The sequence below is a fragment of the Eubalaena glacialis genome, chromosome 19, assembly GCF_028564815.1.
Source record: "Eubalaena glacialis isolate mEubGla1 chromosome 19, mEubGla1.1.hap2.+ XY, whole genome shotgun sequence".
NCBI lineage: Eukaryota > Metazoa > Chordata > Mammalia > Artiodactyla > Balaenidae > Eubalaena > Eubalaena glacialis.
The window spans coordinates 9,228,782-9,241,614 of NC_083734.1; the positions used below are offsets into that span (position 1 = coordinate 9,228,782).

Genomic DNA, 12,833 nt, shown 5'->3' on the forward strand with positions numbered 1-12,833 from the left:
TCTTTTTTTTTTTGTTTGTTTTGTTTTGTTTTGTAGATCGTGAGGACCAGTCAATTCTTTGCACGTAAGTAAATGTTGAACATTCAGACTTCTTTTCGATTCTGTTGGAAAGTAAAAGGCATTATTTTTTTGTATGGGGGGAGGGGGAAGGGAGAGCAGTCACTTAAGAGTTTGATGTAAACCTTGCAGTTGTTGTTGTAAGACTACAATATATAAGTTGCTTAAATTTGGTGTTACTTTTGGTTGTCAAACTGGGCTCTTCACACATTTCATAACGTTAATCTGTGAAACTTACATCTTTAGTTTGTTTGTCCAAGTGTTGACCTCTCGGACATTTTGGGAATTTACCCGTGCCACCCAGGAGGCATTATTATCACGCGCCGGTGTGCTGTGTGTGAAGTGCTGGAGAGTCAGGATAGAACAGAACCCGTGGCAGGAAGCGGTCAGATTCGCACGTTAGGAAGGTCACGCTGGCTACGGTGGGGAGGATGCACGGGGAAGCGTGAACACGCGCAGGCCAGGTGGGAGGCTGTTGAGTTAGCTCCGCGAGGGATGGAAGTGGCTTCAGGTGGAGAGGTGGTCGTGGAGCCAGAGGAAAGTGGGTGGATCTCGGGTGGAGTTTAGTTTAGGAGACAGGCCCAGCGGGACTCGGTGATTTACACGCCCGAGAAAGGGGAGCTCAGAGAGGCTGGAATTGTGCCAGTTTCAGGATGTAAGGAGTTCGGTGGAGGAACAGGTTCGGGGTGGAAGGCAAGGAGTTTGGTGGAGAACACTGACTTTGAGGTGCCTGTGGCTCTCCAGAGTGGAGCTGTCACTAGGCCGTTGGCCCCGTGAACGTGGAGTCGGAGCTGTGCCCGGAATGCAGAGCCGGCGGCCTGGGTGACGGCAGCCACGCGGTGAGTGAGGTCGCCTCTGAGTGTGGGATCCCCGGGAGGGGCGACCTTCAAGGGTGGGGGAAGAGGGTGAGACGCCGCAGAGACGCCCAAACCGTGGGCCACAGAATGGGTCAGCACGTCAGACGCCCTTGAGATTGAGTGAAATATACAGAACCACGGGCGTGGGATTTAGCGCTAGAGCAGGAGGCTGGCGGTGGTCGACTGAGGTGCACTGGGGGTGGGGAGAGCGGTCGAAGCCAGATGGCAGCTGAGGAATGACGGGGGCGGGGTGTTTGTGTGTGTGTGTGTGTGAAAAAGTTTAAAAAAGAATCAAAAAGCCAAGTGTAGGCCTGCTACTTCCACAGGGCTTGAGAAGGTGAAAATTGCAGCAGTGGATTAGTGGTGAGAAATCGAATTTTGTTGTTTTTGATGGTGTGTTTAACGGGGGAGAGGTTAAATGCTGTAGAGGGAGATGGGGGCAGGGCAGAGAGAACTGAGGGGCGTGGAGGGCACGGGGTGGGCGTCGGGCTGGGACCTGGGGGGACGCGAGGCCTCTAGAGTGACAGGGAGGCTGGGAATTGAGAAAGTTCCCATCTCGTGGCTTCTCCTTCCCATGAAGAGAAACTTTGGTGTTAATAAGAAGGAGGGGGGGAGAAACAGAAATAGCTGACACTAGTCTCTCTGTTGTGTAAATTTTCTTCCAGCATCGTTTAGCCTCTGGGTTACACGAATCAATATAAATTTATTTTTTTTTTAATAAATTTATTTATTTTATTTATTTTTGGCTGCGTTGGGTCTTCGTTGCTGCGCGTGGGCTTTCTCTAGTCGCGGCGAGCGGGGGCTACTCTTCGTTGCGGTGCGCGGGCTTCTCATTGCGGTGGCTTCTCTTGTTGAGGAGCACGGGCTCTAGGCGTGCAGGCTCAGTAGTTGTGGCTCGCGGGCTCTAGAGTGCAGGCTCAGTAGTTGTGACGCACGGCCTTAGTTGCTCCGCAGCATGTGGGATCTTCCCGGACCAGGGCTCGAACCCGTGTCCCCTGCGTTGGCAGGCGGATTCTTAACCACCGCCACCAGGGAAGCCCCTGAATTAGCTTTTCTTAAACCACAAACCACCCTGACACTTAAGGACTTAAAGCAGTTTTCCCAGCAATTGGGTTGGGCTCAGCTGGGCCTTTCTGCTGAGCGGGGCCAGGCTGAGCTGTCTCACCTGGGACGGGGGGTGGGGAAGGGGGGAGTTGCTGGCTGGCCGGCCGGCTGGCTGGCTGTTGGCCGGGGTGCCTTGCCTGTAGGCCCTTTAATTCTCCAGCAGGCCAGCCCTGGCTTTAACATGGTGACAGGTGCCCAGAGCAGCAGGAGCGCAAGCTCCAGTGCATAAGGGTTGTGCACGCTTGCTGCACTTGCAGCCGCCCCAGTCCCAAGCCAGATGTGTGGCCAAGGCCAAGGTCAGTGTGTGAAACACTAGCCAAGGGGGTAGGTACAGCAGGATGTGAAACAGTTGGGGCCGTTGCTGTGGACCTTCCCCCACGAGGGTGTTGGAATGGAACCAGATTCAATCCAACAGAAGCTGGGACAGTTTTTGTAAGTGGGTGCAGATGGGGGGGTCACTGAAATGAGAGAACTGAGGACATTGGCCAGAGAAACTGTCACGATGGACCCTGCCTGGGATATGGGCAAATGAGGGGGGATTGATAGGGAGGAAGGAGTTGGGTCAGAGAACTAGAGGACAGGTCCTCCTGGGGACACCGGCGCAGAAGGAGGAGGAAGAGTAGGCAGTGTGGCCGCAGGTGATGAGATGGGAACACCTCGGTGTGGCCACAGGAGTGGGCAGCCGAAGCAGAGAGGGAGCAGGGGGTCATCGGGGTTGAAGGTATCAAGGAGCCAAGGGGCCTGGGTTGGGGGTGTGTCACTCACATGAGGAGAGGAGAGGCTTGACCCCCCCCCCCCACACACACACACACACGAGTGATAGTGTGAGGATGGTGGCCTCCAGTAAGCCCTTCAAAAAGCTAAACTATTTCACTTAGAGGAATGTCCTTTATTCCAAGATAAGACACTTCCCCTTTTTGGGGGGGATAAAAAGTGCTTTCTTCTTTGAAACGGGAATGGAGGTTTTTGTTTGTTTTTAATGATCTTACTAGACAAAATAAATCCAAGTGTCAGAACAACCGTTACGGCTGTATGTGACCTCAGAGAGGCGGGGGTGAGGGGTCGAGGCTTTATAACACGAGGGTCTGGAAGTGACATGAGGGAGAGTGAGAAGGATGCCCCTTTCTTCCTGATCATGTGTGTGTGCAGGTGTGTGACGTGGAGCAGGGCCAGCGGAGGAGGGAGTGTTCAGTGAGGACACTGAGAACGTGGGTGACTTTGCACACTGTGGAATGGGGGGCCCAGAGAGTACGGAGGAAAAGAGGGGGGTGGGAGCAGGAAATAATAGGGTTTGGGATCAGGAGAAAGAAAACACAATATGAGAGCAGAGGAGCGACATTTGAGGCAGTGAACAAGGCTGGCAGGGGTGTGAGTCTGAAGGCTCCCCTACAGAGTTCATCTCTGCGCCCTGGTGCTTTGGGGAAGGGGGTGGGGGGGACTTGGGCCTTTGGGAGGCAGCAGCCTTGGCTGGTCCTTACTGGCTTCTAGGGGGTTTCTAGCTCAGGTGGGCAGCCGTGCAGCCAGGTGAGTGTCCTTGTCACAATCCCTCGGGACTTCTTAAAGAATCAGTGAACCTTCCGGGCACAGGGGACAGCGGGTGAGAAATGGTGTCAGGCAATTCCAGGTAATTTGGTCTTGCGTGGAGCCCAGGGTGTGAAGTAGGGAATAAATGCCAGTTTAAACTCAACATGCCTAAAAATTAACCTTTATTCCTACACAGACAAGATGTGTCTCCCATTATCCTTCTTTCCGACATCAACACTGTGTGTTTCCAGACTCAGGGTTTAAATCTTGCCCTGTGTTTGGACTCCCCGCTCTCTTTCATATCCCTATTTCTGGTTGTCACCTCGTTTCATATTTCTCCTGTCTTTCCTAGCCCTGCCCAGCACCTACTATCTGGCCCATCTTGGTGGATCCTGGCTGACTTCCTTGCCTTTTAGCCTCTTTCTCCCCCCAGGGAGGAAATATGCCCATCGATACAGCCAGTTCCAGCCCACACTGATTTCCCCTCATCAGGCCCTTTTTTTTATAGACAGCAATTCATTACCTATTTAGGTCGTGTGGGTCTTGTCTTATAACTAGACAGTGAGGTAGGAACTGTGACTTACCTTCATTGCTTTTTAATTATCCCCTGAGAACCTAGCACACTGTTCTGAACATACTTAGGAAGTGGATAAAAATGCAAACAAAAGAGTGCATCTCTTAATTAAGTAGGAACCAAGGAAACAGGCTTAAGTACAGATTAGGAAGTTTAGAAACTAGTGAATACTGTATGTGTCTTCAAAGGGTAAAACCTTTCTGATAGCATTTTATAAAGGCATTTTATTTTGCAACTTCAAACCTACACAAAAATAGAATAGTTGGTGACCCCCAAATACCCATCCCCTACTTCAGTGATTTTTAAATTTTTACGTTTTCTTTACTTCATTTTTTTCCTTTTTTTTAACCTTTGCTCGTGCATTTCCCCAAGTTTTTATTTTAAAAAATTCAAACCTGAATTTTACTGAAAAGTTGAAAGAATGGTACTTTAAGTGCCCATATACCCTTCACTTAAATGTCAGTTCTCTTTGTACACACACAGCACTTTTTTTTTTTTTTTTTAAACCATTTGCAAGTTTGCAGGCATCCTGACACTTTACCCCTAGATACACAGCAGGCGTTTTCTAAGAGCAAGGCATTCCCACATAACCACAGACCATTGTCACACTTGAGAAGATTGACAGTGATTCAGTAATGTCATCTCATGTACAATCCATATTCTGTAACAGTCCTCACCATGTTTCTAATAACTTTTAAATCCCGTCAGGCTCTCACTCCTTGCATTCCTTACATCTCTTCATTTTAATTCTATATTCTAGAATAGTCTGTTCACTTTTTTGCTTTACTTACTTACTTATTTATTTAATTCCATTGGCTGTATTCTTCCAAAAAGTCAGTTATTTAGAACGTGATCTGCAGATGTCTTTTTAAAAGTATCTGTTTCAAAGCACTTCTGACCCTGACTTCCCGGACACGCTCCTCTACGTGGGCCTGCTTGGCAGACACCAGCCACAAGCTCTGGGGTTCCCAGGCCACCTGTGCTTCTGACTAAATAAATAGCTACACGTTTGGGGGTTGCCACTACCCTCTCAGATTCGATACTTTGCTAGAATGACAAGTCAGAGCCAGGCAAAAGAAGAGACACAGAGGGTGAGGTCTGGGGATTCCCAAAGGCACAGCTACCATAGCCTCTGGTCACTTCCCTTCCCAGTGCATCAGTGTATGTTACCAACCAAGAAGCTTATCTAAGCTTCAAAGTCCAGAGTTTTTATTGGGCTTCATTATGTAGGCGTGATTGATTGAATCAATGTCCACTCCCTCTCCCCTCCCAAGAGGTGAGGCTCATGTCACGTGGTTTAAAGCCCAAACCTCTAATCACCCGTTTGGGCTCTCAGCTTGGCCAGTCCCCATCCTGGAGCTATTGAAGTGCCCACCATGAATAACAAAGACATTCCAGGTACTTAGAGGCTCCCTCCCAGGAATCAGAAACAAAGACCAGCAATTCTTTATTATACAGCACTGGTTAGTATAAAGTCGCCACAAGAATCTAGTCACTGAGGCTCCATGAAATGAGCGTAATAAGTGAGCTACCTTCTTCTGCTCAGGAGCGAGAGAGGAATAGAACTTGTGTGCCACCTGTCTGCAGTGTCACAGTAACAGTGACCCTGCATGCAGTACGCAGGGGACCAGGTGCGGGACATGGAGCTCTCCTCTTTGGGTGGTTTGGGAGCTTGGGTGACCATTTTGGATAAGGACTGTTTGCAATGTCTGGAAGCAGGAAACACCTGGGAGAGGGGATGACTGCTGTTTGACAGAACCAAAGGCTAGTGAGCACTGATTTACTCTTGTCACCAAAAGTGCCCATCACAGGCATGCAATTAGATGGTCATTGTCATTTTAGACTGACATTTGCATCCATGGATAGGCTTGGATTTATGAGGTAAGTCTCCTAGCAGCTGGTTATCTCTTTGTGGACACAAAGCAGCAGTCATCAAGTTCCATGTTTGTTTTCTTTTCTTTCTTTTTTTTAAAAATTGAATTTTCTGAACATTTCATTATAAATATTTTCAAACATAAAGCAAAGTTGAAAGAATTTTGCAGTCAGGACCCATATATCTACCATCTAGATTCTACCATTAATATTTTACTATACTTGCTTTATTATATATTGATCTGTTCATCGCTCTATCCATCTATCAGTCCATTTTATTGTTTGTTTTGGGAGGAAAACTTTTCCAGCTTGGGTCCTGTGGTTGGGTGTCTGCAAATTGACAACAGACAGACTAACAGGAGAAAAGACAAGGTGTATTCACGCATGCGTGTGGGCGTGCTCATGAGTAACTTGCTGAAAACCAGAAATAAAAGGCTTAAATACTAAATTTAACAAAAGGAGGAGTGCTGTAGGAGGATTAGGGCTTCTGGGGGAAAGTATGGAGGGTTCTATCGGGCTTTATGATGCCAGTGGACAACTGAATTTGCACTTCCTGGTGCTAAGGGTCAGACTTCTCCCAATCCAGAAACTCCCTGGGGTGGGGGTCCGTGGCAGCTGTATTTTCAGGAGGCTCTGCTTAAGGTTAGATGGCATTCCTTTCTGTGGCCGCTGATTGTTTAGATTGTTTTCAGGTTAAACTGAAAACCACTTTGATGGACTATTAATCCCTTCATCTGATGCATTTGTAAACGTCAGCACACTTCCCCCTAAATACTTCATACATAACGTTAACTAAAGTCCAATATTTACATCTTTATCTTTTGAGATAAAACTTACATATAATGAAATGCACAGATCTTAAGTATATATGTGCTGAGTTATTTGTGTAACGTAAACCGCAGAAAGTTCCCTCCTGTATCCAGCCAATTCCTACCCTCACTTCTTTTAGCCTCACCGTATTTTAATTCTTAGTAATTCTATAATAATCTACCGGTTATGATATTTAATAACAAATAGCTTTTCATGCTTATATCTATTACAAGCTACATTGTGACTTGAGAAATATGAAAATGTTAAACAAGGTATCCCAGACTTAAGAAAATATGATATGTTCCCTGGTGCCTTTGAGGATCCACCAAATAAAGAACTCTAGGAGTATGTAACCGGGGTCCTCTTAAGTTTAGTACACAGCTGAGCTAATTAAGATTTCTGTATGAGAATAACTAGTCAGTTTTATTTAGTAGTTATTTTATATTAAGTACCTATGTTTGCAAAGGTATCACAAAGAGAAAATACAGTTGGAAGTACCATTTTTTTAAAAAATCAATACTTAAGTAGTTTGACAGCTCCTGTTTAAGCTCTACTTTTTTAGTCATTTACTCTCTAATTTACTTTTCCCCCAAAAGGATGAACTTGTAAATTACCCTCTGGCCTCACCTGCGTACAGCTCCCCAACTAGCCTTTATTTCTGCAGACTCAGGCCAGGCATTGTGAGCTCTCCCACTTATGACCAAGCAGGTGGCTTGGATCCTTTATTCTAGTATCCCGGCAAGGACTTCCTTGATCATGGGAGAGCACCCAATGTAATTGGAAGTGAAATCCTGTTAAGAGTGTAATCCTCATGTTGACTTTCCTTCTCATTATAATTAAAATTCACAGTCACCCTTGGTGAAGAAGTTACTCTGTTCTCCAAGCCCCCTTTTAAAGAGTACTCTGCTTACATTTTATGACTAACTACTGGTTAACTCTAGTTTTTCTCCTTTTAAGTGTGTTTGTATATAATGTAACAATTGTACTATAAAACAATGGTTGCTTCATATCAGTCTTCTATCAGGATGTGACAATAGATTTTTTTTGTTGTTAAGGAATTTTATGTCCTATACAAATATTGCATTAAGTGATAATGATAAGCCATCCTGGATTTCAAACAGTTAGTTGATTCTTGCTATAAGTAACATACCTTAAAAGTTTTAAGTTAACCAGATGGATAGAATTGATTAAATAGCTAAGGCAACCTTGAAATAGACCCCATAAATGTAGTCATCTGATCTTGACAAAGGATCAAAGGCAATACAATGGAGCAAAGATTGTCTCTTTAACAAATGGTGCTGGAACAACTGGACATCCACATGCAAAAAGAAAAAAAAGAACCTAGACACAGATCTTACACCCTTCACAAAAATGAACTCAAAATGGATCAGAGGCCTAAGTGTAAAATGAAAAACTATAAAACTTCTAGAAGATAACATAAGAGAAAACCTAGATGACCTTGGGTATGGTAATGCCTTTTGTGATACAAAACCAAAGACATCCATGAAAGAAATAATTGATAAGCTAGACTTCATTAAAATTAAAAACTTCTGCTCTGCAAAAGACAATGTCAAGAGATCAAGAAGATAAGCCACAGACTGGGAGAAAATATTTGCGACAGACACGACTGATAAAGGACTGTTATCCAAAATATGCAGAGAACTCTTAAAAGACTCAACTGTAGGAAAACAACCCAATTAAGAAATGGTCCAAAGACCATTTTAGCAGACACCAAAGACACCAAAGAAGATACACAGATGGCAAAGGAGCACCTGAAAAGATGTTCCACATCATGTCACCACTACACACCTGCTAGACTGGCCAAAATCTGGAACACTGTCAACATCAAATGCTGCTGAAGATGTGAAGCAACAGGAACTCTCACTAGCTGCTGGTGGGAATGCAGAATGGTGCAGCCACTTTTGAAGACAGTTTGGCGGTTTCTTACAAAACTAAACATACTCTTAACAATATGATCCAGCAATCAGACTCCTTGGTATTTTCCTAAAGGATTAAAAACTTGTATCTACACCAAAACCTGCACTTGAAAGTTTTTTTTTTTTAATTTATTTTATTTATTTATTTTTGGCTGCATTGGGTCTTCATTGCTGTGCACGGGCTTTCTCTAGTTGCGGCGAGCGGGGGCTACTCTTCATTGTGGTGCGCGGGCTTCTCATTGTGGTGGCCTCTCTTGTTGCCGAGCGTGGGCTCTAGGTGCGCGGGCTTCAGTAGTTGTGGCACACGGGCTCAGTAGTTGTGGCTCGTGGGCTCTAGAGCGCAGGCTCAGCAGTTGTGGCGCACGGGCTTAGTTGCTCCGCGGCCTGTGGGATCTTCCCAGACCAGGGCTCGAACCCGTGTCCCCTGCATTGGCAGGCGGATTCTTAACCACTGCGCCACCAGGGAAGCCCTGCACTTGAAAGTTTATAGCAGCTTCATTCATAATTGTCAAAACTCGGAAGCAAGCAGGATGTCCTTCAGTAGGTGAATGGATAAATAAACTGTGGTACATCCAGACAATGGAGTATTATTCAGTGCTAAAAAGAAATGAGCTATCAAGCTATGAAAAGACATGGAGGAGCCTTAAGTGCACATTACTAAGTGAAAGCAGCCAATCTGAGAAGGCTACACACTGTGTGACTCCAGCTAGATGACATTCTTCTGGAAAAGGCAAAACTATGAAGACAATAAGTATCAATAGATCGGTGGTTGCCAGGGGAGTGGGGGGCGGAGGGGAGTTGAATAGGCAGAGCACAGAGGATTTTTAGGGAAGTGAAAATATTCTGTGTGATACTGTAATAGTGAATACAAGGCATTATACACTTGTCCAGACCCCGTAGAACACCCAGAGTGAACCCTAATGTAAACTATGAACTCAGGACTCATCCTGTGTAAAAAATGTACCATTCTGGTGACTGATGTTGATCACAGAGGAGGCTGTGTGTGTGGGTGCAGGGGTTACAAGGGAAATCTCTGTACCTTCCTCTCAATTGTGCTGTAAACCTAAAATTGCTCTAAAAAAATAGTCTTAAAAAAAATAGTGAAGGCAACAAAAAGTGTGTTGTAGTTAAAAAACCATTGTGTTGTTGGATAGGTTTTTTTGTTTTGTTTTTTGTTTTTGTCCCAGCTCTACCATGACCCTAGGTCAGACAGTGAGCTTCTCTAGACCTCAGTTTGCTTTTCTAATGACTCTTTGCTTTATGGGTCCTCAAGTCTTAAAACGTGGGGATTTTTAGATTATTGTGGCTGCATCTCAGTGATAGCTATATTATGGGGAACAAGTATGCAAATCAACTTGTAAATAGAAGTTTAAAATGTTCCAGGCAAATCTGCCAGAAAAAGGAACTAACATCTTTGCAAATGTTATCTCCATGAATCTTTGCAATACCCCTGTTATCTCCATTTACATACCACGGCTGACACTAGCTGGTATTAGTGTTTAATAGAAGACTTGAACCCAAGTCTATCTTGATCTTCCTAGTAAGCTGCTTTCTAATAGAAGAGTTTTGAAACTGTAGGAAGTCATTGAGTAATGCTATTTATGTATATGTATATTTATATGTTTTATGTAAAATATATGTGTTGTTTTTCAAATTGAGGTTATCGAAAGCAAGAACTTCAGGCAAAGGGTGGTTTTGAAGCTAGACTGAATTTGATGTTACAAATATCCAGAGAGAATAAAAACAAAACCAATTAAGATCTGGGAAAGGAGGGTTCTCTTTGGGGAAATACCCACAGTCCAGAAGGGATTCAGAGAAAGATCTCGGAACTGATCATGCATTAATTATGTGCATCACTGCTTCTCACCACTGTTGTTTTTTATGTTATTGTTTGGATTGCACATTGCTTTGAGAAGCCAGTGAAAGCCACAGATCTCTCTAGAAAACACAAATACCTTCAGGTTAGAAACTCCTGATCTTTTACATCCATATGTGCTGCAGCAGACACAGGGCACCCCACCCAGCAGGCTGCTTGCTCTGTTCTCCCGTTAACCTTGCACTTGTGCCCCAGAGACCAGCAATGAAACAAGCAGTCCTTTACAGTATAGAACTACTGCATTGGTAGATCTTGTCTCGTTGGTGGAAATGAGGTCAGATTCCCTTTGTCTTCTTCACTCTTTGAGGGCTTGGCCTGTTGTTACCTTTGAGGATTCTCCTAATTTTCTTCGAGAGGAGTCTGCTGAGCTTTCTTTGTGGTTCCCTCGCCCATTTACTTTTTTTATTATTATTAATTTATTAATTTATTTATTTATTTATGGCTGCGTTGGGTCTTCGTTGCCACGCGTGGGCTTTCTCTAGTTGCGGTGAGCGGGGGCTACTCTTCATTGCGGTGCGTGGGCTTCTCATTGCGGTGGCTTCTCTTGTTGCGGAGCATGGGCTCTAGGTGCGTGGGCTTCGGTAGTTGTGGCGCACGGGCTTAGTTGCTCCATGGCATGTGGGATCTTCCTGGACCAGGGATCGAACCCGTGTCCCCTGCATTGGCAGGCGGGTTCTTAACCACTGCGCCACCAGGGAAGCTCTGCCCATTTACTTTTGTTCAAGCTGCTTTATTTCCCCCTTATCCTTCTGGGACAGATGTGCCATTTCCCCTTAAAAAAACTTTTTTCTAAGAATTATATTCCTTTGATCCTGCCACGTCTTTCATAGTCAAATAAGAGGTTATCACCTTTTTACTTCTGTCAATTTCTTTATCATCACTGTTGACCATTGTCATAGTTGTTACCACTGCTGACATTTATGGAGAAACTTCTGGCTGGGTGCTATGCTATGCTGTTTACATGCATTATCTCAGTCCTTTGAAGTAACCGGATCTCATTTTAAAGGAGTATAAACCGAGGCTCAGAGAGCCCAGTAACTTGCCCAAAGGCCCCATAAGCTAGGAAGTGGTAGATGGGACTTGAATCTAAGTAGGTCACCAGGACACCATGGCCCACTTCTTAACCACTTTACAAACACTATAGAGAGTTTAGTAATTCAAATTCCCTCCTATATGGTGTCATCCAGCTGACACCAGCTGAGTGGACAGTAATGGGTAATGTTTACTGACTACTAATTATAAGCTTTAGACGGACTGTATTTTTTTCCTTCACAATAACCTTACGTGTCAGAAGCTATTATCCCCATTTTGAGGTGAGAGTATAAAGCTGTCTCCCCTCTTGGGACCTCAACCGTAAGGTACTGGAATACATCTGTCTTTGAAGCAATATTTTCTATGAGCAGAGGTACCTTAGACCTGAAATATGGAAAATGTAGCGGAGTTCATAGGTGGTTGTCAAGTACAGCCAAGTAAGTGTGACAGATGGGGGCAAAAAATGCTTTCAGGACACACTGAAGCATGTCCAGTTGAGAGGGGTTAGCTGAGAAACCTCAGAGGCAAACCAAGCTGAGAGTACCAATCACAGCTGTTTGCAAGACAAGTCATCACCAGGCTACATGAGGCTCATTTCTTAACATAATGAAAAATTATTTGTTTGAAACCAACAACCAATATCATGATTAACTTGAAATACTAGGTGTTTTGAATAAAGTTAAGAACAAAACAAAGAAAACCGACATCATAGCTCTTACCAAATTACACATGAATAAAATCCAGATTCTTTCCCATGGCTCCAGGGTACATCACATCCACCCCTTCCCACCTCGGCAGTACCTCCTGCCGCTGTCTGCCTTGCTAGTTATTTATATCAAATCCTGCACTCCAGCCGCCAGTTCCTGGGATATACCGAGCTTTTTTCTGCTTTGAGGCCTTTGCATTTGTCTTTCCATCCCCCTGGATGCTCTGCCCCAGGCCCTCTCTTGCCTGGTCCTGCTCACCTTTCAGGAGGCTTCTCCCCGCCATGGCATCTCCAGGGAGTTGTCCTTTGCTTTTCTACCTTTTCCCTTTCAGCCGCCTCCTTGTTTCCTTCGTCGCCTCCCTCACATGTAATTATCCCATTTGTTTTTCTTGTTTACTTTAAGTCTCTGCTGATCTTGAGCTGCACAAGGACCCTGTCCACAGCTCTATCTCTAGCACTTAAAAGGATGCCCGACACATAGAAG

The 12,833-nt window shown here is 44.9% G+C and overlaps 1 protein-coding gene across 2 annotated transcripts in view; it reads left to right on the forward strand.

The window, feature by feature from the left end:
• Positions 1–12,833, forward strand: part of MYH10 (myosin heavy chain 10) — a 136,507-nt gene that overhangs the window by 33,841 nt on the left and 89,833 nt on the right. For both annotated transcript variants that reach the window (XM_061175183.1, XM_061175184.1), the window contains exon 4: positions 37–64. In XM_061175183.1, coding sequence (XP_061031166.1) covers positions 37–64 — 28 coding nt within the window. The remainder of the gene's footprint in view (positions 1–36; positions 65–12,833) is intronic.